Genomic DNA, 25,745 nt, shown 5'->3' with positions numbered 1-25,745 from the left:
CCTCGTGTATTCCTGTGTGCACTATTTTCGCCCCACACATACATTCGGAGTATTTGCCCCGTCTTTGTTTTATACAAGTCACTCATGCACAAAGCATATCAAATTCCTGACTCTCCTCCCCCTCCCCCTTTCTCTCTTTCTCTCTCCCTGACTCCCCCTCTTTTTCCTCCTCCTTGGTCTGTCCCTCCTCCTCCTCCTCCTCTCTTGGTGAGTGTAGCTAATAGGAGACACATGGGATGAGTGTGAGACATGGGAGTTGAGCCGCTCCAGTGAACAGCAGCCACCCTGTAGAGCAAGCATTCCTTGCTGCACTGTAAAAATGAAAAGAGGAGAAAAAAATATAACGAGAGAGAGAAATGAAAAGGAGGAGCTATGAGAGTGTGATTTACAGATGCTACTGAAAGCTCGGGGCTGTGTGTGTGTGTGTGTGTGTGTGTGTGTGTGTGTGTGTGTGTGTGTGTGTGTGTGTGTGTGTGTGTGTGTGTGTGTGTGTGTGTGTGTGTGTGTGTGTGTGTGTGTGTGTGTGTGTTTTTACCATGTCCAGCCAGAGGAATCTCCTTCAGACGGACATGGATCAGTGACTACAGCTTTCATGTTGTAGACAAAACCACTGCTGATTTCCAGACTTGGCTATGTTCTTAACCATCTAAACAAAACTAGTTGATGACATGATCCACATTTTAAATCAAATTGATTTTGTTTTTTGTTTCTAACTCTGGAGGCCATCTCTGGATATGTCTGGATAATTCTGCATCTTTGTATTCCCGGTGAAATGTTCATTGCAAACCCTGTCTGTTTAATGCATCTCAGTTAGGACAGTAATACTGAATGTGAGATGTACCACAGAAAGTGAGATGTATATATGTACTCTGTGAAGCATGCTTATGAGTTGGTATGTAGGCTATGAGTCATTTAAAGTCACCTTGAATAAGTGTGTCGACGTAATATAAAGTATCTTCTAGCAGGACAAATGTGATTGTCCCCTCTGGTGACATCACATCTGGGGGATATTCATAGCCCTTCATCAGTCCTTTTCACCGTCATCACTGAGGGTGAATGAGAACGCTATGAAAGATGCAAATGAAAGACAAAAGACGTGATTCAAATATTACATTTCAAATTTTCTTTTTACAACTGCAGTTATGTGAAAATGTGAAACTTTATAGAAAACTCCATTTTATTATTTTATTCTGACCTACTTTTAGCACCACATCTGAACTTTTAGTGTTGTGTTAGCTTCTAAATCCCAGGCCTTATCTGAGTACCTCCCTGTGGGTTATTAGAATATCGGTAATTATTATTTAATTGGTGACAGACAATGATTTTTGCAAAAATAATTCTTTCTTTCTTTTTTTACACCTGATGGCAAAACAAGGCAGCAGATTATTGATACTGACTCTCATCTATTCAGACTCAGTATGTATGTATGTCATAAAATTTTCTTCTCAGAGCAAGAGCCAAAATCAAACCGTACCTATTTGCCTGAGTACTCATAAAAACAAAGAATGTTTTCTGTCTAGCTCTATACATTATTCCTGGGAGCGCTTCCTGCACTCATCTGTTTTACTCTGTCTGTGACAGAGGTTCAGTCTAAATCATTTTAAAGCATTGGAAGTAATTTTGTGGTGCTAAAAATGTACAAGAAGTTCTGGATGCACTCATCTATTGAAGAGAGATTTCTTAAGGGCTCACATACGAATACATGCGGGCTCATTGCGTAGTTAACTACTGACAAGAAGTGAGCAGATTGGATCACTGAATTGACATATTATGCTTTTGAAATTAAAAATCTAAAGTGTTTTGCTTTAAGTCACACTCGTGAACATAGGAACAAATAATCCACTCACCCATCAACAAATTTAGCAATATGAGGCACAAATAACAATAAAGTCCAGGGATTCCATTGAGTCATTTTCAGCATCTCAATTACCTTTTTGTCAATGGATAAAAATGTGTAAAGTGAAAATACTTAAAATATTGTCTTACTGAACCTTTACTTTTATTGAATACCGCGTTGAAGAGCATTAAAAGGGTACTTATGGTATATTTGAACTAAACTCAAGTTCTCTTAAATCAGTATGACACAATCAATGACCTTCTGACACCCTGAGGAAGAAATTTACCTGTTTGTCTATTGACTGAAGTCAAGTTCATAACCTACTTAAAACCTGAGCCACTCAGTCACAATGAGCTGCCCTGCCGGACAAAAAAAAGGACAAAAACAAACAAACAAACAAACAAACAAAAACAGTTACTTTTAACCTTCTCATTGGAATTATTTGTTCATTTGAATGGATATCTCCAACCTGACAGAAGGAACTTAACTTAGTGGCACAAAAAGTTACATTTCTATGTTTTTACTCTTTTCTTTTGTTATCTTATTCTGTCTTTTTTATGACTATATGTGAGTACAGGACAATAGATAGAGCAGGAAACAGGGTAACATTGGGTGTGACATGTGGGACAGAGGCCACAGGGTTGGATTCAAACCACTTGAGGGCTAACCTCATGGGGTGCGCTACCTAACTGAAAGTTCTAACTCCCCCCAATGAGTTGCATTTATTTCACAACTCGTGTTCAGATAGGAGTAATCATAGATTTGTTTGAACCTCCTTGCTCACCTTCCTTTTTTCTTAAAAGCGATAGATGTCTATTTCAATACATATTTTTATGTAATTCTGACAGAATGACCATTCTTGACACACTGACCTACCTTTCTTTCACCTCCTTAGAGTTGTCAGTTTTAATAAATTTTTCTCTCTTGAAAGAATAAGCTTCCCTGTTTTACCGATTGAGCTACCTTTCTTTTATCGACATTTTTAAAAGGGAGTTGCTCCTATTGATTGATATGCCTAACCTGGCAGTGTGAATTGACAAAACCTGAGAAAAATGAGCAACTTGTCAATCTTGACTCCTTGAAAAAAAATCACTGAATGAAAACACTTAACCAAGAAGTACACACACATTAATGGTATGAACTTGAAGCAGTGCATGCTCAGTACATTGCACACAACAGTCTCAAACTGCCAAATACAAATGGGTCTGAAAGTGAGAAAGCAATGTCCGTGCTGCCACCTAGTGGAGTACCGTACATAATCCTTATTATGTCCCAGCAGCACAGATATGACCACACCAATTACAGATGAGCTTTTATTAACATTTTATTCTGAATTCATTGTTTATATTTAGTTTGTAGAAATCCTGTATTTTTACAAACCTATTTTACAACATTTTTACACAATGGCTTAAAGAGGTCCATGCACATTAATGCAAAACTAAAAATCGAAAATCACATTCTTTGTTCGCACCTAATACTAACAAAACAGTAAATGACACACAAAACACACATCTATTTGACATCAGTGTAATTTTAAAATTCACACAGGCATGTTTTCTCTCTTATGCAAACTTCTGACGTGCCTGCCCAGAGACTCCATCCATTTGAATGACTTCCCACAATAATTACAGATGTATTGTTTTCCTTCAGTGTGTATGGTCTGATGTCTATTCAGAGCACTTGTTGTGATAAAAGTCTTCCTGCATATTTCACATATATACGGCCTCTCTCCTGTGTGCGTCCTGATGTGAGCTGCAAGGTGGGAGCAGTTACTGAAGCGCTTCTCACAAACAGAGCAGCAGTAGGGCTTCTCTCCAGTGCTGCTGATGTTGATAATGCTGTTGTGGTTTGGGTGGAAGGGTAATATGGCATCATGCAGACTGTTTCTCAGACTGGAGGTGGGTGAGATAAAGTCTTTCATGTTTGATTCGAGGCTTTCCAGCTGCTCTGCTGCATCTTGTCCCATCCAGAAATCCCCGTGACTCTTCTGCTGCTGCTCCTTCTTCACCTCTGAGGACTCTACGTGTTCCTGCTCCATGCTGCTGCCCTCATCTTCCTCGCAGGGCTGGGGCTCAGGACCCTCCTCCACTGCAGGGCTTGACTGATGATGCTGAGGGGGAGGAGGGTGGTGGTGATGATGGGTGTGCTGCTGCAGCTGGTCTCCAATGCATCTCTCCAGTTCAGGTTCTTTAAAAATGACACAAATATCAGCATCAATTACATGCAACTGAACTGCAAAAATGAGAAACTTTAATAAGGTTCGGTTGCAAGTAGGATCCATTCAAACCAACCTGACTTAAGAAGCTTCAGTTGCATCCTTAGACGACTTATTTCCAGATCCTTTGAGCGAAAAATCTCCTCTTTGTAGTCGGCTATTGTCTTTTCGACCGCTACATAAATTTCATCAGCAGCTGCCATCAGTCTGTCGTTGAGAAAAGCTCGCAGAGACAGCATTTTGCACGTTTGTCGGTTTATAATAAATAAATTCTAGCTGACGTTACGCTTAGAGACGTATTCTTACGAGTCCCAGAACGTCACGCTTCGCTTGTAAACACGGACATGGGAGCAAGCTGCGCTTTGTTCAATGTGAATGACAAGCGCCCCCTGCTGGACTGGAGTGTACACTTTGGACCCCTCCTCTTAAACAGGGCCGAAGTTCTAAAAGGTGCGTTTCCAGTGTGCTAAAATAACTCTTTTCATATATTTTAGGTGTATTTCTTTTGGACGTGTGATGTTAAGTTTTGACACAAGTATTTTAATGTTTTGTTCTGACTTTTCCCTGTAGGAGTGTGATAAACTGATTAGAAAGGTGTTCTTGCCTTTCTCCTATTGCACATACCCACAGCTTTGTTTCCACAGCAAGTGGTTCAGCCATGAGGCTGTTTCAACACAGAAAGAATACTGTGACAAAAACTATGGAACAGGCAAATATTTGGTGAAAGCCCTGTGTTTACTAAAGCCAGGCAAGAGATTGTGATTATTGTGCACCTGAAATTCATGAAATATTTTTCAGTGTACACATTGACCTGTCTGTTACGTCAAGCCCTGTCACATTTATTTACTGTAACCTGCAATGGTTTAGTTTAGTTTACTTTAGTTGTTCCAATGATGTTTGATAAAGTCTAAGATTCTACAAAACCAACCAACCCAATGTTTAACAATCCAGCACCAGACAAAAATATAAAACCCCAGGACCCCAGGAAGAGTAGCTGCTGCATTGTTAGCAGCTTATGGGGATCCAATGAAATAATAATAATAATAATAATAATAATAATAATGATAATAATAATAATAATAATAATAATAATAATAATAATAAAGCTCAAAACGTCTTTTTTTCTAACATGATTTATATTCATTACTAATTAGAGACTTATGTTGTGTTATGTTATGTGTAAAAGTTTAAAACTATTAAAAAATACAATGTAACAGCTGTGCTTCTGGATAGGGACCTTTACTGCACATCATAGCCATCTGAGTATCTCATTTTCTTGAAAATGATCACACAAGAAGAGCATTAACTAAAGCTTTTTTGGTCTATGTCATGTAAGATATTTGGGGAACTTCTGAGATTTCCTTACTCTCTTCCTTCTGCAGTGGTTTCGATGTGTCAAAGGGTCTGACTAAGGAACAGAAAATATTGGTTGTCAGCTACTAACAGACCAGACTGCAGAACTTAGAGACACAGAGTGGAAATAAACCACAACACAAATAAGATGTGGGGGCTTAAGGTCTCCATGTGCATTATACTTTTTTTTCACTCTGTATTCACAATTTCTATCTTCACGTTTATTATAAAGCAGCAGTACTTCTCTGCGGCATGGTCATCTTTCTGCTGTGTCTGTTTTAGTTAGGGATAAAAATAGCAGTTGAAGGCATCTCTGCATGACATTGTCTTAGCAGGAGTTGAGGTCTGTAATTAGATACTCTCTCCTTGCCATCCTCAGAATACCACTTGGTTTGTGATCACACTGAGCGGACTGAACACAGCTACTAAACATGAGCAACATGAGTGTGTATTTAGAAATTCATGGAATAGAAGTCATAAAAGAGGCAGACATTTGACTCAAAAACCGTCTCTAAACCGTTTATTATAATGTTACCGTACAGCCTTCCCAAACTGTCTTCCCTCTGGCCATGACACAGTATGATGAACATGAAATGAGCGCTCCTCTTTTGGCGGAACAGCCAACAAGAGAGAGCAGATCATGCATGTCTACAGGGAGGTAAAAGCCACAGAACATCATTGTTACACAAAAGAGACACAGATATTAAAAAGAAAAATAAATCGGATTGACAAGAGCTGTGACACTGTTTACAGAAAAAAGTTTCGTAAACTTTTCAAGTAAAGGCGTGGACTGGCTGCCCACCTCAAGGTGTAATTGTTGTCAGTCTTTACAGCTTGAGCACACAGTGTGGAAGTTAGTACGCACACGGGGCTATTCTCAGAGGACTTAACTCTTTTCAGTGCAGTACAGTGCATGTGTCAACCTGTCCCTTTCTTTTCATGTCAAATATACAACAAAAAATAAAGGAAAGGAGGGAATGACATCATTACACAAATACTTTGAATAAGGAGGGGAAGGGGACTAAGTGCTGAGAGTGAAGGATGATCGTCTGAATGGAGCTGGCCTCTAATCTTGACTTGGTCTCACGGTAGAGTTCCAGGATTTCTATGCCCTGGCGTTGATGATTTCGACGAACTCTGGCTTGAGGGAGGCTCCGCCCACCAGGAAGCCATCAACATCCTTCTGAGAGCCAAGCTCTTTGCAGGTACCACCAGTCACAGAACCTGAGAAGAAGATTTTTTTTTTTTTACATAAGGAGCCAAAAAGCAAAGCAAGAAAATGTATGCACAGACTTCATCTTTTCCAACAGACTGACCTCCATAGATGATCCTGACAGAGTTGGCAACAGCCTCAGACACGTTGGTCTTCAGCCAACCCCTCAGCTTCTCATGAACTTCCTGAGCCTGAGTTATCACACATATACACAGAACACGTTTGTATTGTGAGTGCTTACAAAAGGGATTGGAGTCATTGTTTGCAGTGGTTACTTTTGTTTACCTGCTGTGGGGAAGCGGTCTTGCCAGTGCCGATGGCCCACACAGGCTCGTAGGCAAGCACAACCTTGCTCCAGTCCTTTACATTGTCTGTGAGAGGGACATGTGCCATAACACTTGAATTTCACAAGTTGGCTGATTTTTACCACACTGTGATTTGCAAAAACAATGGAACAAAGTGAAATGCTTGTTTCAGCATTAGCACTGTCTCTCCTGCTCATGCAAACTCTGCAGTCACGTACCTGCGATGAACTTGGTCTGAGCAAAGACAACCTTCTCGGTGATGCCACCCTCTCTCTCGTCCAGCTTCTCACCGATGCAGGCGATGACACCCAGACCGCTCTCAAGAGCATGGGCTGTTTTCTGACCGATGAGCTAACACAACACAAGCATCTTATTATTGAGTGTACAGAGAAGGAGCAATGTTTTTTTGTTTTTGAAATCTCGCTCATGTAAAAGGATGCAGCTCTTAAAGGTTTGCACGTATAACCATTACCAACGCGGTAAAATCCTTGAGATTTACCTCATCACTCTCTCCAAAGACGTGGCGCCTCTCAGAGTGTCCGAGGATCACCCAGTTCACACCACAGTCCTTGATCATCGCAGGGCTGAGGGAAGGTTATATACAAACATGATTAAGTTCCATTTTCTCTTTCCACCTATTCACCATTATTTCAGAGTCCGTCCTCTCATTGCGCACCTGATCTCCCCAGTGAAGGCACCCTTGGGAACTTTGTAGCAGTTCTGAGCTGCCACGCCAAACTTGGCGTCCAACTTGGACCTGGCGAAGTCCAGGTAGATTGATGGGGCACCGCATACAACCTCTGTGCACAGAGAAGAGGGAGAAGAACACAAGCGAGGTTTTTGTATTGGCCATTGTCTATAAAAAAACAAAGATATCCGTTTGACCAACTTCCTGAATACCAATGATTCTGCAATATTTCGAAATGCAGCTTTGGGCGTACCTTTAAGTAGTCATTGAAAATAATTTCTATTAGACTATCTGAAGAAAACATTGGTTAAACCAACACTATTTCTTGAACACACAGAGCTGGAGACTGTAATCACTATTGATTTGATGACAAATTGGGCAACACATCCACCAATAAATGTTATTTGAGGTTTTTTTAAGAGACTTTCATGTTTTTTTATTATCACAAATATTTTAAGTAGCAGTAAAATAAATAAAAAAAACAGCACACTTTATTGACTGAAAATCTATCAACAAGCTTTTGGTCTAATTTAACTCACTGAACTGAACTTTATATACACGTTGTAGTGTAAAATACACAAAATGTTTTCTCTCATGGGCAAACGATTTGTTTCCATAGTTCAGTCGACTCAAGTCCAACAAAACAGTAAAGTGAAAACACTGGCATTCAAAATGTAACTGTATCTTGGGGTTGGTGGTGTCTATATTAAACACCTCATGTTATTATTGGTTTGGGAAAGGTCATTAGTCCCCAGCCACAGTCAAACTTCCCTACATTAAAGGTCTGAGTTCAGACCTCCAAAGGGCGCACACATGGCAGCATTCTGTAGAGGTCATGGAGAAGTCATGAGACTTTGAGTTCAAATGGTCAAATAAAGAAGTTTAAATAGCCAGCATTTGAAGGACATCTGTCCGGAGGGGAAGCTGAACTGAACATTCTTAGCCCAACGGAGGAAATCAAGAGGGAATACTCTGACTGAATCACTGCAAAGAGGGCGGATTCATTACTGGAGCAAGGTCCAAGGCCAGTCGGAGCAGAGTGACAGTTCAGACCTTTAACGGATATAAGCCCACTACATTACAGTTGCATAACGCCTGTTCACAACAAGAGGAGCAAACGGGCCTGATCGCAGTATAAACAGGTCTAGGCAGATTCAACATCTCCCTGCTTGTAGTAAATACCAGATGATTATTATGCACCGGATAAAAAAGATGGCATACAGTAACAGCGGTTACGGCTCATCCCTTGTCTGCAGGAAGCAGACAGCAACAGGGCAAATGTCTATTGTTGCTGCGTTCAGGGCGTACTGGAAAAAATCGTACAACTAAATAAGCAACTAAAATATGCATTCCCTTTGTCCTAGTGGTCCAAGTGTCCACACAACAACTACGAATTGAACTATACAGGGCGACAGCACCCCTTGTTAGTTTCCAGATGAAAGATGAGTCGTAACAAGCAGCACTGAAGGTACCATGCACTTTTTCCAGACAGAGGCAGAGCTGGCTGCTGGACTACGTGCCGCTGTGAACGCACACCCACCACCACCATAACCGACATGACTGAAAACTGGCACCCGTGGTCATGCACGGATCCGTCTGCTGTTGGTCACTAGCCAGCTCATTAAACACGCTAATGAGACTTTTGCACATAAAAATACACTTTCACGGAGAATAAAATTAAAAGTATGAAGTCTGATATGCTGTTAAGCTATTGATTTATGGGTGACCGAGCAGTTTTGACATGATGTTCTTGTAAAACAATCAAGGAGGAAACTTGACACGTAATCAGTGTTGTGGGCGTGATGAGAGAACGAGCACATTTCCAAACAGTGGTTTACTTTCACAATTGTTGAAATCTACATACCGACATTAGGGTCGACCGTGGCTCCATTCATGGTCTGAATGAGCTCCCCGAGGCTCTTCTTGTCGCCGTTCATCTTCCAGTTTCCACCGACAAAGAATTTCCTGCTCATGGTTGCGTTTTATTCTTATTTTACGGATTTTTATAAGCAATAAGTGGGTGCCGACGGCCTACCAAGGTGCACCTTGTCTGGGGTACAAGAGCGGACGTGAGAAAGTACCTCTTAGTATTTATGAAGATGGAAAGTTAACACCTCCTCTCTCGCGGCTCCATTGGTTTGCGGTGGCACGCCCTCTGATGCGTCGCTGCGTTTCATTTGAGGCAGGGGCAGGGCCAAGTATTATGGTACGTTCATGTCCATTTCGTTAATCATACACACGTATTCATTTACTTGTTAGAGTAAGATGAAAACATAAATTCAGTGGATATGGGGAGTCTGTTTTATGGTTCTAACCTGGCTCGACCGAAGCGATGGTGTATCATCGATTGATTGATTACAATGATACAAGTCCCACTTTTTGTGGGTTCAGGTATTGAATCAAGAGTTTCTGATTGGCGGAGCGGCTGCATTTTACCCGGCATGCACTGCGATCAACAGTAATTCAATTTTCACAGAACTTATGATAACGTTTTTTAAACATAAAGAAACTTTCCCCTCGAATTACAATTTTGTGCGCCTTTTTCCCACCAGTCTTTATGGTTAGATTGACAGTAGCCGGCAGTACCAACCATAATAGAAGTATATCTGCAAAGGGTACCAATCATGTCAGTAAACGTTTGAAGTTCAGGAATTATTGCTCTTTAGTAATTTGTCTAGCAGGCTACTCGTAAAGAGAAGCCCCCTGAAACGTTGAAATCAATTATGAGTATCAGGTTAATATGTACACATGTAACATACGCTTCGGAAAGATTATTGATCAAAGAATTCAGACACAACACATTCTGAACGCTCAACACGGGTTAAGAAATCAGTTGATCCGAGGACAAGATCAGCACAATGCATAGGCAAAGTTTTTTAAAGAAAAAAAAAATTGTAAGCAGTTATTTAGGGCATATATCCCAATGAAAACTGAAAACCATAATAAAAATAATGGTAACATCAGTGGATCAATATCTCTTCTTAGTACATATAATTAACTGGTACGTAAGTTAATATCAAGGGACAAATATTTCCATACACATCAGGATAAAAAACGTGCAAGCTAAGTAGCCCCTCAAATTGCAGGTACACCACATGCCAGTAAGTAGCCCTACGTGTTTAGAAACTTGAATGTTCACCACATGGGGGCACTCTTACGCTATTTGCACGACGTTCGTTTAAAGGGTTAGTATCATACTCAAGGTAACTGTTTTTTTTCTACATTTGAATTAATTCTACAGAAGGGCTGCCTATCAGGCAAGCCCAGCCTTTTTAGCACTTTTAATGTAAAGGACACTCTACATATAAAAGTGTACCAACAGGTGCACTCAGGAGGGGAGTGTTGATAGGAGGAGAACTACATCGTCAGACTTTGAGGAGGCTGAACTGCATACGGGCCTTTAAAAAGCGGAGCGTCTATGGTATATGCGAGGCAGTTTGCCGTGGGTTCACTGAAACGTCGCGAGTAGACGCTTCCGCCCATAAGAAAGATGGCGGCTCCCTTGCTGGAGAGTCTGTCGGAGTCCTTAGGGTCCCCGGAGCCAGCGGTTCGTCTCATATTGTCGATTTTAATCGGTGAGTTCATCCTAACGAATATGTTACGTGTTACTCTGACAGCCAGTGGAAATGGCAGCCTCTTCGTTCACACGTTACACTGCTTTGTGTAACTACTAAGTTCCCCTCACTGCTAACACAACGTTCAGTTAACTGACACATAGCTACAGGCTGTACTGGTTGATTTTGTACACTACTTTGTTGTGAGCTTTACAGAATAATTGACTCAATATATAACATGGGCCTCTACGAGACCACGTGTTATTTACTTGAAAACTTGTAAGTTTAAGGCATGTACACCAAAACGTAAGAGCAACTGATCCCTGTAAATCATTACAACGGACAACTAGTGGCATTAAATTGACATGATGTTTTTATGGTACCACTTCCTTTCGATGTTGTTACGAATTAATAATCGGGCAACGAAACTAACTAGAGAAACACCAAGGAAGTCATGCAGTTCAGAACGCACATTCCAGTTAGAAATCGTGAAATACCGGAAAGGCAAAATTGTATGAAGTGGTACTTTGAGGAATTAATAGCCTCAATATTGTTGGGGGGAGGGCTGTGCTTTGACAAGGAGACAGACTCCCAAAATATGTCCTCAATCCTCCATTTTCGACCCTGTTGAGTAGAGGGGACATACAGTTCCCATCAGGGTTAAGGTGGTTTAGCAAGGCCGTAGTTCATTGTAGTTTTTACCTTTGAGTGCTTGAAGTTACGATCCGCAGTTGTAATGCACAAGTAGCATTACGATAGAACAAGTGGGTAGAAGGGGTGCGTGTGCCTGGGTTGAAGGAGGACGCCCTCCATGCCGTCCTCTCTGAACTTTGTTCTGACACGTCAGTTTCTCTCTTGTCGCCTCTCGCTAACAATACAATGGTCATAACGTGGCCACTCAGGTCAGACTTTGGTAGGCTAATGTCTGCAAACCTCCAGTTAGCCCGTTGCACGCTCTTCCACACAGAGTTGCTTAATGTGTGTTGCATAATGTTGTATAGTAACTGCCTTCGTCTGCTCCACAAGAGCCTGAAATAACAGGTGGTTTTGTCAATGTCACCCCTGCTGTGATTTATGCTTTTGTCACCAGACTTCTTCACTAGATTAACTACACAGTAATGTATTGCCTATTTGAGACGTCACTGCATATTTGTGTTTATAGTCTGTTTAAAATACACCACCACTGCTCTGAAGTGCTGCTCAGTGTAGCTCCAAGACAAGATATAGGGACGGCTCTTTTATTGAATGTGTTTTCAGTATACAGTTTAGGAAGTCTCTTATCTAATTCTAAAACAACTTCATCTGGTTTTATAATGGTTAACAGTGTGCTAATCTTTGATATGCAACACATCTTTACCAGTCCCAGAAAGGCCAAGGGTTCAAGTCATCTCATTCAAATGCACTAAAGCACTAGCATTGGAGCAGTGTTGTTTGTTAATATGTCACATATTGTGCCAATTTTAAAGAAATTTTGCAACTACAGCAACTGATTTTTTGTTTCCTAAAACTGAATTTTGGATTCTGTTTGTGAAATATGTGAAAGCCACAGCCATGTTGGTGATGAATTTTATCTGGACTAAAATTTAAATGCTACTGTGTAGTATTTAAGTTTTTTTTTTTTTTTTTTTTTTTTTAAGTAGGTCTTTTTTGTGTAAGCATTTAAACTTTCAAGCATCACAAAGTGTGTGTCATTCATGGGACAATAAAATTGGTTGAAAAATTTATCAGGATGTTTTACATGATTGGTGCATATTTGACTAAGATGTGCTCTTAAGGAAGTCTAACAAAAAGGTGAAGAAGTTTTCCCCTCCGCAGTGGGCTGTTTGGTCTCTGTAAAATTGTGCTGTCATTAGTTTCTTTTAAATGGAAACTTAATTTTTACATTAGAGTCCAGGGTTGCATGTAATAAAAAAGAGCCATGATCTGTGTTGAGTGTTTGTCCTTTTCAACTCCCCCCCAACACTTATCTTCCTTCTTAAGATGCCAGATTTGCAGCAGCACCATTGGCGCTAAAAGGCTGCTGTGTGCCAATCTGTTTAACCACAAGGTTGGAGTCGCTGATACCAGGAGGTGTCTGGGTTAGCTGGCTTCTCTGATATGAAGTCACACACGAAAGCCCTTTAACATTATTTCTTCCTGTGTTTCTGTCTCTCCTGCAGGGTATCCCTGTGCTCTGGTGTACCGGCGGTTTTTGTTTTACCAATCTGCCACTGTCTTACACTTGTTCCACACACTCTCTGGACTGGCATTAGCAGCATTCAACTTTGGTGAGACAAAGTGCTCTGACAAAATATTTTTCATGTTGCTGTGCAGCAAAGATCAGTTTTATATTGTTTTTGAGTTAATGATGTGTTTGGCTATATTTAAAGCTTCACTATCATCTTTTCTTTCATAAAAGTTAGGTTTGAATAAACTGTTGCACACTATATACGCTGAATGAATGATATCTCTCTTTTAGCTTTTGCACAGTTCTTTTTAACACAACATTTTTGTATAGCTCTGTTTTGTTACTATGGGTAGTATGTAGCTAAAATGGGGATTTAATACAAAAGCCAAACAGTCAGTCATATCTTTAATTTACAACTCCAATTCCAAAAGTTTGAGAACACTGTGTAAAATATTGATACTAAATTTTGATGGTTTGTATATAAACTCTATTTTTAATTCAAAATAGTGCCAAGACAAACTATCTTGGAAAAAGCTTAAATGCTCTTAACTAGAAGGTTCTTAGTCCACTGTAGATCAACAGAGGCGTAGTGGAAACTGTTCTGTGGTCTGAAACAAAATTTGACATTCTTTTTTAGGGTAATGGATCCTCTGTCTATAGAGGAGAGTGTTGAGTTTGTTACCCTCACACTCCACTAAAGCTGGTTTCCACAATGCTACAGGAATGCATGAGTGGCAATGGCATTGGTAGTTTATACTTCTGGGAAGGAATCATAATTTATGCTGAACAGAATAAATAGGCTCTAGAGCAATATGTGCTTCCTTTTTCAAGGAAGAGCCTAAGTATTTCAGCAAGACAATGCCAGACTGCATTCTGCATATATCACTATAGCACTGCTCTGCAGTAGGAGAGTCTGGGTGCTAAACTGGCCTGCCTGCAATCCTAACTTGTCACTCAGTATAAACAGTGAGTTCATTATGAAACTGAGAGTACAACAAAGGAGACTCCTATTGTAATGAGTACCAAGTAGGAAAACATTCAAATTCTTTGCACCCCAAAAAGTGGTGTCCCCAGAACCTGAATGCTAATGGTGTGTTGCTAAAAGAAGACACAATTTAACAGTGATAACCGTGCACGCTCATGTACAATTTTTGGCACCAGATTTCAAATTACATTTTTTTTAAACTTTCAACTTTTGCAGTAAGCCCAACTTTAGTAAATTAAATCTCTTCATCAGAAATTGTTAATAAATACATTTACTGCCAACTTTTGAAGCTTTATTTGCTTGTTAAGGTTGTTCCAGATTAATTATTTCTCATACTTGAGTCCAAATGTTTACTCTGAAGTGCACAGTGTAGTTCTGTTTGTTTTAGACTATAAACTCCTCTTTTATTCATCACTGCATCATACAGTGATTACAATTTTTATTCTAATTCAATGCTAATAACTAAAAACTGTAAGGCCTTAGAAAATGTTCAACTGAAAGCAGTTTTGACATGTTGAGTGAGTAACTTAAGGTCTGAGGCCTTCCAAGCAAAAGGCCAACTGTTTTTTCATGTGCTTGGTTCATCAGCTATCATTGAGTCATGTCTGGTATGAGGAGGAAGTGGATGTGGTCTAACAGTCCTTGGCTCCCGGATTCAAACCAGAGATTAAATCTTAGAGTCATTTGTACACTTGATGCTCAGACTCTTTCCTATTTGATGAGATAGGAAGTATATTGAGTAATTTACCAACTGGGATTACATGTAATAACATTTTATGTGGGAGCACAAGTTAGCGCTGCTGCCTCACAGCAAGAAGGTCACCAGTTCGATTCTCAGCTTGGCCGGTGAGCCTTTCTGTTTCTCTTCGGGTACTCCAGCTTCCTCCCACAGCCCAAAAACATGAGCATCAGGTTAACCAAATACTCTTAATTGGCCGTAGGTAGAAGTGTGTGTGTGAATGGTTGTTTGTCTATGTGTCAGCCCTGTGATTGACTGGCGACCAGTCCAGGGTGTACCCCGCCTCTCTCCCAATGACAGCTGGGATAGGCTCCAGCCACCCGCAACCCTGAACAGGACAAGCGGTTCGAAAAATGAATGAATGAATGAACACTTAATGTGATGGGATTGCAAAAATAGAAATATATCAGTACCCCAAGGCTTAAAAAGAAATTAAACAATATAAAACACAGTTAGATCAGGTGATTAGGTCACTTTTAAAACTAAGATAAAAAATTTTTGCATTAGCTGCCTTGTTTGGCAGGTTTATGTCAATAAGTGAGGAAAGGATTGTAAGCTTGTAGCTTGACGAAAAAAAGATAATTGTTAACATTTGAGGAGCCGAAACACAGGTTTAGCCATTTCGTCTTAGAATTAGCATGGGGTTTTTTTTCCAATAAAACTAGTTTTTGAGTTATCACCTTTGGACAGAAACGTAAACAACCACACAGTAAGGACGTAATGATGACAATAAGAGGTTATTCTTTTAAAATGACCAGTAAAGCTTCCTCACAGTTAAGTGTGGAGTATCATCAAACTACTAACATGATCTCTTTTCTTCTTTTTGTTCTGTTGTGGCTGCACTTGGATTTAACAGCAGGTCTGTTGCTTTCTCTTTCTCCTTGTGGAATTCTTTTCCCCCTCAACCCTTTTTTAAGCTTATTTCCAAGTGCTCATGCTCATGATGTATCATTGATTTTGCCTTGTTGCTCCTCCGTCATCTCTGCCAATACTGAAGTGTGGAGGGAAAATGCTGTTGTCATGTCCAGCCCGACAGGTCACACTTGACTGCACTCACCATCCCCCCACCCCGACTCTCTATTCATCTCTCTCTCACAGGCTCTCAGCTCTATCACTCTGCAGTATGCATCCTAGTTCAGTTCCTGATGCTAAGGCTCATGGGAAGGACAGTGACGACTGTCCTGAGCAGCTTCACCTTTCAAATGGTGAGCTGTCCCTCTGGTCTCTTACATTTCCCTCCATGTCTGTTTTTTTTAAGTTGCTCCCCTTGGACATTAACTGCAGCAGTGGGTACAGTTCATCAGTTTGCCTGCACAGGCTAACATCAGACTCCTTCATCAGCATTCTGCTGTTTCCTTCAATTACCTACTGTGCATACTGTTTGCCTGTGTGTCAAAATTGATTCACTGTAGGGCAATAATCCTGTGTTGTTGCATACTTTAAAAAAAAGAATATTGAGTAAAAGAAAACCAAACAAGGCTGTGTTCTAAACAAAAAAAAATATGGCCACTTTGAGCTTAAAAGTGCCCTTATGAGTTTTTTGCCACTTCCTCCCCCTCCATTTCTCTTGCTGCACTCACAATTTTCTCTCCTCCTGCAGTTTTACCTGCTGGCAGGTTATTACTACACAGCCACAGAGGAGTATGACATCAAATGGACCATGCCTCATTGTGTCCTCACACTCAAACTTATCGGTGAGTTGATTTCAGCACTCCTCAAGCTCCTCTTTTTCGACAGAGCACAACTGTTTCATAAACGCAGATGCGGTTTTGTTATTGATGCAATGAAGCCAAGTACTCAAGCGAATGATTAACACCCTGATAAGCTGCTGACTCATCCTTTGCATCCAGTAAGAAGGTTATTTCAACAATCATGACTGTATTAGTCCACCTCATTATGGTTCTGATATCACTCTGTTTTCTGATTTGCAGGTTTGGCGTTTGATTTCTATGATGGCGGGAAGGAACCTGTGAGTTGGTTGATTTGTGTTGTTTCTTCCTGTTTGATCATTTCTGAACACATTATTGTTTTCTTTTTTATTTCATTTCTCTGCTTCTTGTAATATCTGTTTGTTCGTGCCTTTGATTAAGTTTTTGATTCACGTAATATCTGGCAGATGGTAGGTTAGGCTTCCAACTAAAAACAAAAAACAACTGAAGTTAGCTTAAATGCCCGAGGCTGGTCACCTTGGTAAATAAAGTAATGTGGTATTGTGTAATCTTAACAAAGAAGATGAAGTAAAGTTTATATTTGCATGTCTTCTGTCAACTTCTTCTGATCCTAAACACTATTTGATTATTAAGCCAGTTGTTTTCTCGATAAACAAATCCAATACTTAATTGAGAAAAAAAGAAAATTGTAAGTGCATGCTACAGTGTAAAGAGCGCAGGGTGCAACTTATGTGAACAGATTGTTGAATGTCCATCACCAACTCAAGCCATTATTAAAAACAAAGAAAGGCAGAAAATCTTCACATCAGAGATCCTAGAATCAGGGTTTTGGATTTCTATCCAATAAGACTTCTTAACTTATCAAAATTACCGTCAAATTAGTGTAAACACAGCTTTAATTGCAAAGCAAACAGTTGTTACTGTAATCTAGTTGACACTCTAGTAGAACTAGATGCAGAGCTTCCTGAACTCCTTAAGTTGTTTGACAATATGCCACACAAGTAGCATACCATTTCATTTTCTTTTTTGTATGGTCATATCATTTGAATTTGTGTCAGTATGTCAGTTGGTTGCTTTTTATCTGGCTGTAGCAGACTCTGCAGGCAAGAGGAGAAAAATGATAAAGGTGAGAAAAACAAAAAAAGAAAACAACCAAAAGGAAATCAAAATGCTCATTTAATTTTAAGGGGACCTTAATTTGTTTCATGCAAAAAACAGGAGCGTTAGCAGCATCAGATTAGAAGCATCAGATTTACAATAAAGAGTAGAAATAGAAATATCTATTGATATTGAGCAGTCAGATTCCAGACCGAAACATTACCTTACTCACACTTCACCTTGGTGAAGAGACAGAGGCCTTCAAGGACAAAAAAACCCTCCTGTGACGCATTCTAAGCATGATCTTCTCTTGCACACAACATCAACTCTCTCCATCTTCTTTGTGTTTTTCTTGTCTTCTTCCTTGCCTTTTATGAAAAAACATGGTGGTATAAGCTGGTGGCCTCTGCAAAAAGGAACCTCTTTGGGTTGAAATGTAAGGCTAATTTTAAGTAACACCAACAAATCAATTTCCTTATTTAAGTGATTATACACTTATTTGAATATACTTAAAATCTTATAATACAACTCCACCAAGTCTGTTCCACTGAAGACTTTTAAAAACTACAAACTGTACCTTTAACTCTGTGTTAAGGAACATTTCCTTTCATTCTGCTCATCCACTCTGGCTCCTTCTGCCTCAGTGAGCATATTTAGGAAAGATGTCATTTTTTTCTTCCGTTGCTTTATTTAATTCATTCTAATTAGGCTCAACATGCTGGTTTTTATTCTAATTGATCTTTTCATCCATGTAGAAACATATGAACATCCTCTCATTTGGTATTGTGTCTGTTTGAAGAATGCAAAGGGTCACTATTCAGGACACAGTTTTAGCCTGCAGTTAAAGAAGAATATCACTTGCCCTCATGTGGGGCTTGTGGTGAAACTGTTAAAAGAGCTCTTTGTTTGGGAGCTTGTCAACATGCTTTTAAAAAAGCCTCTCTGCCCTTCTGTTCTCCTCCTTCTCTACTTTAACCCTCCTTTTCATTGCTCCCTTCCTTCTCTCTCATTTTAAATGATTTCCCTTTCATATCTGCACATTTCAGGACCAGCTGAGTTCAGAGCAGAAGACTGCAGCCCTACGGTCTGTGCCCTCTCTGCTTGAGGTGTATGGCTTTTCTTACTTCTACGGAGGCTTCCTGGTGGGTCCCCAGTTTACACTTCACAGCTACCAGAGACTGGTGGCAGGGGAACTCACCGACTGCCCTGGAAAGCCTCCAAATAGGTGTGAGAAGATGAGAAAATGATGAGCGAAGAACAATATCTTTCTTACATCTCTGCTAAATAAGTGTTAAAGCCCTGCAGTTCACATTATGAACTCCTCTTTCCTATTCTCATTTTGTATCTCTCTCTGTTTCAGTGTTATACCAGCGATGAAGAGATTTGTTTTAGGCTTTCTCTGTTTGGTGATATTTGCAATATTCAGTCCTCATTACGCAGATAGCTACTACTTAACAGATGAATATGAGGTGAGGACAACAGTATAAAAATGATCACTACTTGGGTTTTTTGACCGTTTCACATGTCTTACACATGAACCTATGCCCCTCTCACAGGCTCAACCTTTCTGGTACCGCTGTGTGTTCATACTCCTGTGGGCTAAAGTCAATTTGTATAAATATGTCAGCTGTTGGCTCATAGCGGTAAGTAACCTCTTGCTTTGCAAACATGTTCACTACACATGTAGAAACCAACCTACTAATTTGTTTCCCAAATAAATCTCATTCATAAGAAGATGGATTTACATACCAGCTGACTGTAACAGCACACTGACAGTAAAACTGTCTTTTACACACAACAGAGGTTCATGGGTTAAGTCCCCATTTATCAGGTTCTCTTGCCTCATGGTGTGATCTTGCGTAAGCACATTGACTTACTGACATGTGTTTGTGTTTTCCAGGAGGGTGTGTGTATATTATCTGGATTGGGCTATAATGGTTTGGTGAATGGCGAGCCTAAGTGGGACGCCTGTGCCAACATGAAGGTGTGGCTCTTTGAAACCACGCCACACTTCGGAGGAACCATCTCCTCCTTCAACATCAACACAAACGCCTGGGCTGCCAGGTCAGTGTGCAGCCTGAAATCTGTGACGCCCTCTGGCTTTTACTCAAAGCACTGTGGTAAAAGTTAAATATTTACTTAGATGATAGCACTGAAGCGGAGGGGATTACTGTTTAAATCCAATATGTGTATGTGGCATTGTTTCAAAAAGACAGAGTAACCTAGTTTTTTATTCAAAGGCTTCACCTCACTGTTGAGTTTAACACCAGAGGATTCTTCACAGGGAGAGGGGAGGACATTCTGGCAGGAGTTAAAAAGTTTGCAGTTTTCCGGCAGGCGGAGTGTGTGACACCGTTTATTATGACCACAGTGTGCAAAGCAATTTATTGAACATACAGTTTATTACATGGTCCATTTCAGCTGAATGCATTAGCTCCCTGAGTTTATTTTCACTTTCTATTATCTAAAACTGCATGAGACACAGAGGCTGCAGGAGGGGAGTGACGGCCTTCCAAAATGGAAAGTACTTTGAAATGCAGACCTCCACCAAGGCCCAAAGTCCACTGTACTATGAAAGTTAAATCTGCAAGTGCAGCCTCACTGTATATTTGTTTGGATCTTTAGATCCAAAACCTCTTTAAAGAGGGAATCCAGTTTATGACAGCAGCACAGTGTTTTCTATATGGAAGAAGCAACAAACAATGACATGCTGAAACTACATCTAACAATACATTAGTAGCATTGAACAGCAAAATAAATAATAAATAAATAAAATAATTTTAATTATTTATAGGTTTGATAGGCACTAATAAAAAAAAAGGGACCAAAAATGAGGCCAGTAATTTTTCATTATCTTGAAGACAGCAAACAAAGAGCACAGGCAAATATTACATCCTTGTCAGTAACAAAAAGTACTCCTGAAGAAAACGATTTGATAGATATAAGTGATACAAGGCTGCCCTTGCAGGTTAGATCAGTGTGTTGAAGAGGTTTCATGCCCTTGATATAAGAAATACAAAAGTGACACTTGAAATGCTCTCATCATTCGACGTACAAATAAAAAAGTCTTTGAAGTCACACAGGCAGTACTTCTAATTCTCTTGGTACACATTTAAGCAGTTAAACATTAAAAGAGTTAAGTTTAATTCTGCGTTTATAAAGCTTTCTTCTTCCAGCAGCTTTATTGAATCATAATCATGCAGGCTTCTACGTGAGGCCTTTGAATGTATATAATACCCAGCTCCAGAGTGAATCTGCAGGCGTTACTAATTGGTATGAGGGGTCCATTGTTCAATAAATAGAGAGGCTCCTTAAAGGGGTCAGTGTGATTCAAACAAAATACTTTGTATGGAGTGTGGTATGAACTACTGTTTATATCTGTTCCAAATGGCCACATTCAAAGGCAGCGTGAAAAGTCAGCCGTCAGCAATAAGTTGTACAATTTACAGTCTGTCCTCGAAGGCAGCCACAGTGCTGCTGCTGCTGAAGCATGAAAGAAGAAATCTTGAGAGAGAAGTTCAAATGCTGCAGCACACTTTCTCACCTTTGCACCTGAACAGTTGATAACAAAGTGTGCTCGTCAGATTTCAGAAAGACACTCCCCGACCCCCCAACCCAAAACACACCATCAGAAATGTGTGTCCTTGTGTGTGTGTGTGTGTGTGTGTCTTTGTGACTGGTGGGTGCTTTAATGATCTTCTAACACGTTGTTTTGAAGGCCACAGGCAATGTTTTTATAACAGCAGTACGTCGTGTTCTTATTTGTCTGACCCTGCTCTCTGCAGCTAATAGTGCAGCTTGTCACGATTGTTTCGTGAGGGGAAAACACAAACACTGATTCGAGGACTGAAAACATAATTTGTTTGCACCTTTTCAACATATTGTGAGGGAACAACCCATGGCTCTGCACTGATTTGACAGATATCCTTGCTGAACATGTAAAGTTGTTGCAATGTTTTAATATAACCCCAGTTGCTATGCAACATCAACTTCCAGGTATGCGAGTGCCATGTAGGCAGGGATACTTGAAGCACTTCTGACTGCACTCATCCAGATCTTTCATCAAAACTGGGATTATCCACAGTTTTAACTTTTCTGTCTCTTCTGATTTTTTTCAGACATGTTTTCAAACGATTAAAGTTCCTTGGCAACAAGACCCTGTCTCATGTGACCACGCTCCTCTTTCTGACGATCTGGCATGGGCTTCACTCAGGCTACATCCTGTGTTTCTCCATGGAGTTCTTCATCATCACTGTAGAGAGACAGGTACACCACAGATTCTGTGCATTAGCCTGGGTTAGATTGTTTAAGACAGTAATGTTCTGAAGGCTCGACCAGTAGAGGTGGTTATTTTATTGGATGGTACATTTGTGGCTTACCTTTTTGTTTAAATCTTATTTCCTTAATAAAATGTAAATTTGCACTGCAGCTGCATCTTATAAACCTGGAATTAGTCAAGAGACTAACTCCTCTTAACATTGATCAAATGCACATTTCTGCTAATACAATCTGTAATTAAATATTGACTTAAGTCACAATTTTTATTGTTTTATTGATATTTGACTGTTTTGTGTGTCTGTGTGTGTCTGTGTGTGACAGGCCTTGGCTTTGGTGAGAGACAGTCCTCTCCTGTCAAAACTGGCCAACAGTGCACTGTACCCTCTCATCTATGTGGTCCAGCAGTTTATCCACTGGCTCTTCATGGGCTACCCATTAGTGCCATTCTGCCTCTTCACCTATGACAAGTGGCTCAAGGTAAGTCTGTGCTCACAGAAACTGCACTGAAACACTTTTTTAAAAATCAAGTTTAAGCAGCAAGGAAGAAAACGCAGATCCAGAGAGAACAGTTTAAATAACCTTTCATCGTCAGAACAGAACTGGGTTGTGATAACATGAAGCTGTTGTGGTGTGTTGAAATACTATCTATGGTCCTGTTTCACCAAATTTTCACCATTATATAATCAGTTTGCAAGATAGTTCCATGATGTCTTTTACTGCGAGGAATCTGTACAATTATGAAACGTCTCTGCAGTTTGCTAATGACAGTAATTTCCGAAAGGCAATGCTCCCCTCATATATGATCTGTGATCTAAGTTATTTTAATGCCAAGCAACTTCAGTGTAAACATGCCTCAGGAGAGTTGGTGTCAGCAATAGCAGCTTTATCAGATCCCAGAATGCTGCACAGTTCTTTATCTTCTACATCTACCATATCTGTGTGACAGAATTTTACTTTTCTGGCAAGTTATCAGCCTGGCAATCAGATTTCATTTCGTCATGACAGATCCAGTCTTTATTTACACAGGGCTGATCTTCAAATTTGCCTCAGTAGGTTTTGCAATCTTACAACAACTCTGATTCAAATCAGATGAAAATAACCCCCCAAAAATCTGTAGAGAGACAAAATCAGAAAGCTTCCGCAACCCCTGAAGAAAAGAGAGGTCTGCAGAGATGCACGGTTTACAGAATTAACTATAAAATACAAACTTCACCTTTATACATTTTCTCCCTGAAAACAATAATCAAGAGAATGCAGTGGAGTGTAATATAGTGATGCTTTGCCGAACATCACAATATCTCTCCTGTTGTCTGTCTGCACACTGCAGTCTGTTATGTTTTCAAGTTACCAGCAGAAAATAAACAAGTGCAAGAGGAAATAGAATTCAGACAAGATGGTGATGATGACAAGGGGATAGCGTGTCAGGTTTGCAGAGAGTAACAGGGCCAGGTGAATCACAAAGGTGGAAAACTGTTTGCAGTTGCTGAACAGCACTGTTGTTTTGTTCACTTTGTCGTTCAGAAGAATTAGTGAACAGAATCACCTCCTTGGGTGTATGCTTATGTCTGGTCTTATGTGAGTTTTGTGTCATAGAAAGTTCAGAATTTTCAGCTCACTAGCTTATCAATAATAAATGACCCTTCTCAGGTTACCAGTTTCCAGCTAAACATAACATGCAGCTTTTTTCTGATCGATAAGGAGGACTAATCATTCAAAGCTCTGGTTCAGCACACTGAAAATAATTTCTTTGCCTAATACTTGTGCAAAAATGTTTTGGAGACAGCAGGTGTCGTGATAAAAGCGGGACTGATGAAGGGTTTTAATTGGACTGTTCTAATGTCTTTGTTTTTTTTGTAGGTGTATTCGTCCGTCTATTTCTGCGGTCATGTATTCTTCCTCGTAGCCTTCTTAATAATGCCATACCTCCGGAAGGCACTGGTGCCTAAAAAAGATCGGAGCCAGAAGCAGGATTAAAACTAAGCACTAAGAACCGGCATGGTAAGCAAGTGCCCAAGTTGTCATATTTGGTTTTGGCCAGTTATGATTAAATTAATGTTTGAAATATCTCCATGTCTTCCTTTAGGTCTTTCCAAGGCTGAATATCCACTGAAGGGAACTGTGACTCTCAAGGAGCAGAATGGAAAATATTTTAAGGCCTTTAGTAATATATATATATATATATATACATGTCCATGTAAAAATAAATTTCTATATATTTTTGTGTTTTAAACGGGAGGGTGTTTGTATAAACATTTTGAGAAATGTTTACAGGAAACAACCATCGTGCCACATGGGGTAATTGTGAGCCAATCAGGGGTGATTTCCTGTTTTTTTGTTGTTTTTGTTTTTTCTTTTTAAGAGGAAATGTTGGACTTTGGAGAACTTGAGAGACTTACATGCTGTCGAGACAGAATTGCACTCACCAGTCACGGGTTCAGAGTCTGTCATTGGCTCCAATGTGTCCTTCTTTTGTGTTGTTGTTGTTGTTGTTGTTTGTTTCACGTTTGACATAGTCTCACATCAAGCACTCACGTTAGCAGCAGCTAAAGTTTTCAAAGGAGGTTAAAGCACAGCTCCAGCCCATGCGACACTTTCTGATGTAATAATATGAAAGGCAACGACTTTCTGCACAACACAGAGAATAATGACGATAATAATAGTAATCAAAGGGGTCTTGAAAATGGCTGTCGGTGGTTATACAAGCACTGTAAATCACACACTGAACACTAACTCTAGAGTCAAAATGGCCTTGTATTAATGAATGTTTTTCTAGTATTTTTATTTTGGTTTTACTTTGATTTGTGATGAAAAAAAGACTTGATTTTATAAAGATTTAATGGCTTTTATGAACAAGAAAATTTTGTAGCTTTGGATAAGATTTCATGAATGAATTTGTTTTCCTGCCTTTTTCCTTGTTGATGTTTCTGTTTTTTGTACCTTCTCAATACCCCTCTTCTTAGCGTTGACATACACAGATGTGACAGTTGGTAACTGAATAAGAAAACATGGGAACTGCACAACAATTTAGCCAAAAGAGTCATCCTGGTTCATTATATATTCATGTTGGTACATAAATATTGGGCTGTTTTTGAATCAAGGAATCATTTTGAACTGGAAAATCCACTTTTGTGTTTCACCTGAGGCCTGTTCTTCAGTTTCTAACTGCAGGCAGTGTTTTAAAAGAGCATGAAGCAGAAGCATCCCATTCCATCGTGGGAATGCCTTTTCTACTTTAATTGATTTATTTCTCAGGCGAGGAGGCTGGATGGTCTGATCCATGTTATGCTGGAGAAAGTCCTCTGTACACACACATGGAGAGGACAAACCTCACTGTAGCAGCAGCCCTGGTTTTGGTGATATTTATACATGCCATGGTGTTTATTAATTGATATGATTTGCTATTTTAAGAGACAACTTTTTGCCTTATTCCTACCAAATGTACACAGGGAAAAAGAACTGGGGGCAGTGGGAAATTTGTGTTGGGAAGAGGGGAGGGGGTGGTTTTTCAGAATAATTTTTATAATGTTCATTAAAATGCTGCATTTCAAGTGAGAAGGCCTGTGTGTAGTCATTTGGTAAGTATCGGTGTCCCAGGAGCCTGCCATGAGCTCTGTAGGGCAATAAGGGGGCGATATGACGTCAT

At 39.9% G+C, this 25,745-nt stretch overlaps 3 protein-coding genes and 1 non-coding gene across 5 annotated transcripts; 2 read left to right on the top strand and 2 right to left on the bottom strand.

Moving 5' to 3' along the window:
• Nucleotides 1–3,203: 3,203 nt before the first annotated feature.
• Nucleotides 3,204–4,387, bottom strand: LOC141801111 (uncharacterized). Its single transcript, XM_074684020.1, has 2 exons — nt 4,129–4,387; nt 3,204–4,024 (listed from the first exon to the last, which is right to left on the bottom strand). The coding sequence occupies exons 1-2, from the start codon at nt 4,289–4,291 to the stop codon at nt 3,378–3,380; spliced, it is 810 nt and encodes a 269-aa protein (XP_074540121.1). The 5' UTR covers nt 4,292–4,387; the 3' UTR covers nt 3,204–3,377.
• A 1,510-nt stretch (nt 4,388–5,897) lies between these two features.
• tpi1b (triosephosphate isomerase 1b) lies at nt 5,898–9,715 on the bottom strand. The gene is made up of 7 exons (XM_074683486.1): nt 9,476–9,715; nt 7,600–7,723; nt 7,423–7,507; nt 7,142–7,274; nt 6,904–6,989; nt 6,722–6,809; nt 5,898–6,629 (listed from the first exon to the last, which is right to left on the bottom strand). Exons 1-7 carry the CDS (start codon nt 9,582–9,584, stop codon nt 6,511–6,513), a joined length of 744 nt encoding a protein of 247 aa, XP_074539587.1. The 5' UTR covers nt 9,585–9,715; the 3' UTR covers nt 5,898–6,510.
• Nucleotides 9,716–10,258: 543 nt separating this feature from the next.
• LOC141801459 (U7 small nuclear RNA) lies at nt 10,259–10,315 on the top strand. Its single transcript, XR_012599396.1, has one exon. It is a non-coding gene; the product is annotated as a U7 small nuclear RNA (small nuclear RNA).
• Nucleotides 10,316–11,018: 703 nt separating this feature from the next.
• On the top strand, nt 11,019–24,292 carry lpcat3 (lysophosphatidylcholine acyltransferase 3). 2 transcript variants are annotated; one of them, XM_074684334.1, is made up of 13 exons: nt 11,019–11,186; nt 13,325–13,432; nt 16,155–16,261; nt 16,657–16,750; nt 16,988–17,025; nt 18,871–19,049; nt 19,185–19,293; nt 19,381–19,467; nt 19,725–19,888; nt 21,943–22,090; nt 22,424–22,579; nt 23,960–24,100; nt 24,186–24,292. In XM_074684334.1, exons 1-12 carry the CDS (start codon nt 11,102–11,104, stop codon nt 24,074–24,076), a joined length of 1,392 nt encoding a protein of 463 aa, XP_074540435.1. In that variant the 5' UTR covers nt 11,019–11,101; the 3' UTR covers nt 24,077–24,100; nt 24,186–24,292. The 2 variants fall into 2 exon arrangements, with proteins under 2 accessions (XP_074540435.1, XP_074540434.1); XM_074684333.1 differs by having other exon boundaries at nt 16,152–16,261.
• Nucleotides 24,293–25,745: the final 1,453 nt, after the last annotated feature.

Source organism: Halichoeres trimaculatus, unplaced genomic scaffold, assembly GCF_033239565.1.
Source record: "Halichoeres trimaculatus isolate MK-OKI-2021-1 unplaced genomic scaffold, fHalTri1.1 fHalTri1_scaffold_12, whole genome shotgun sequence".
Classification (NCBI taxonomy): domain Eukaryota; kingdom Metazoa; phylum Chordata; class Actinopteri; order Labriformes; family Labridae; genus Halichoeres; species Halichoeres trimaculatus.
Note: the sequence above shows the minus strand (reverse complement) of the source record. Positions and strands in the feature narration are given on the sequence as shown.

Coding starts and splice junctions, on each gene's coding strand:
- LOC141801111 (XM_074684020.1), bottom strand. CDS start 4,291: ATGCTGTCTCTGCGAGCTTTTCTCAACGACAGACTGATGGCAGCTGCT. Junction 4,025..4,128: donor ACTGAAGCTTCTTAAGTCAG/GTTGGTTTGAAT, acceptor TCATTTTTAAAG/AACCTGAACTGGAGAGATGC.
- tpi1b (XM_074683486.1), bottom strand. CDS start 9,584: ATGAGCAGGAAATTCTTTGTCGGTGGAAACTGGAAGATGAACGGCGAC. Junction 7,508..7,599: donor GCCTTCACTGGGGAGATCAG/GTGCGCAATGAG, acceptor ACCTTCCCTCAG/CCCTGCGATGATCAAGGACT. Junction 6,990..7,141: donor TCAGACCAAGTTCATCGCAG/GTACGTGACTGC, acceptor TCCCTCTCACAG/ACAATGTAAAGGACTGGAGC.
- lpcat3 (XM_074684333.1), top strand. CDS start 11,102: ATGGCGGCTCCCTTGCTGGAGAGTCTGTCGGAGTCCTTAGGGTCCCCG. Junction 16,751..16,987: donor CCTCACACTCAAACTTATCG/GTGAGTTGATTT, acceptor TCTGATTTGCAG/GTTTGGCGTTTGATTTCTAT. Junction 19,294..19,380: donor ACTTAACAGATGAATATGAG/GTGAGGACAACA, acceptor CCCCTCTCACAG/GCTCAACCTTTCTGGTACCG.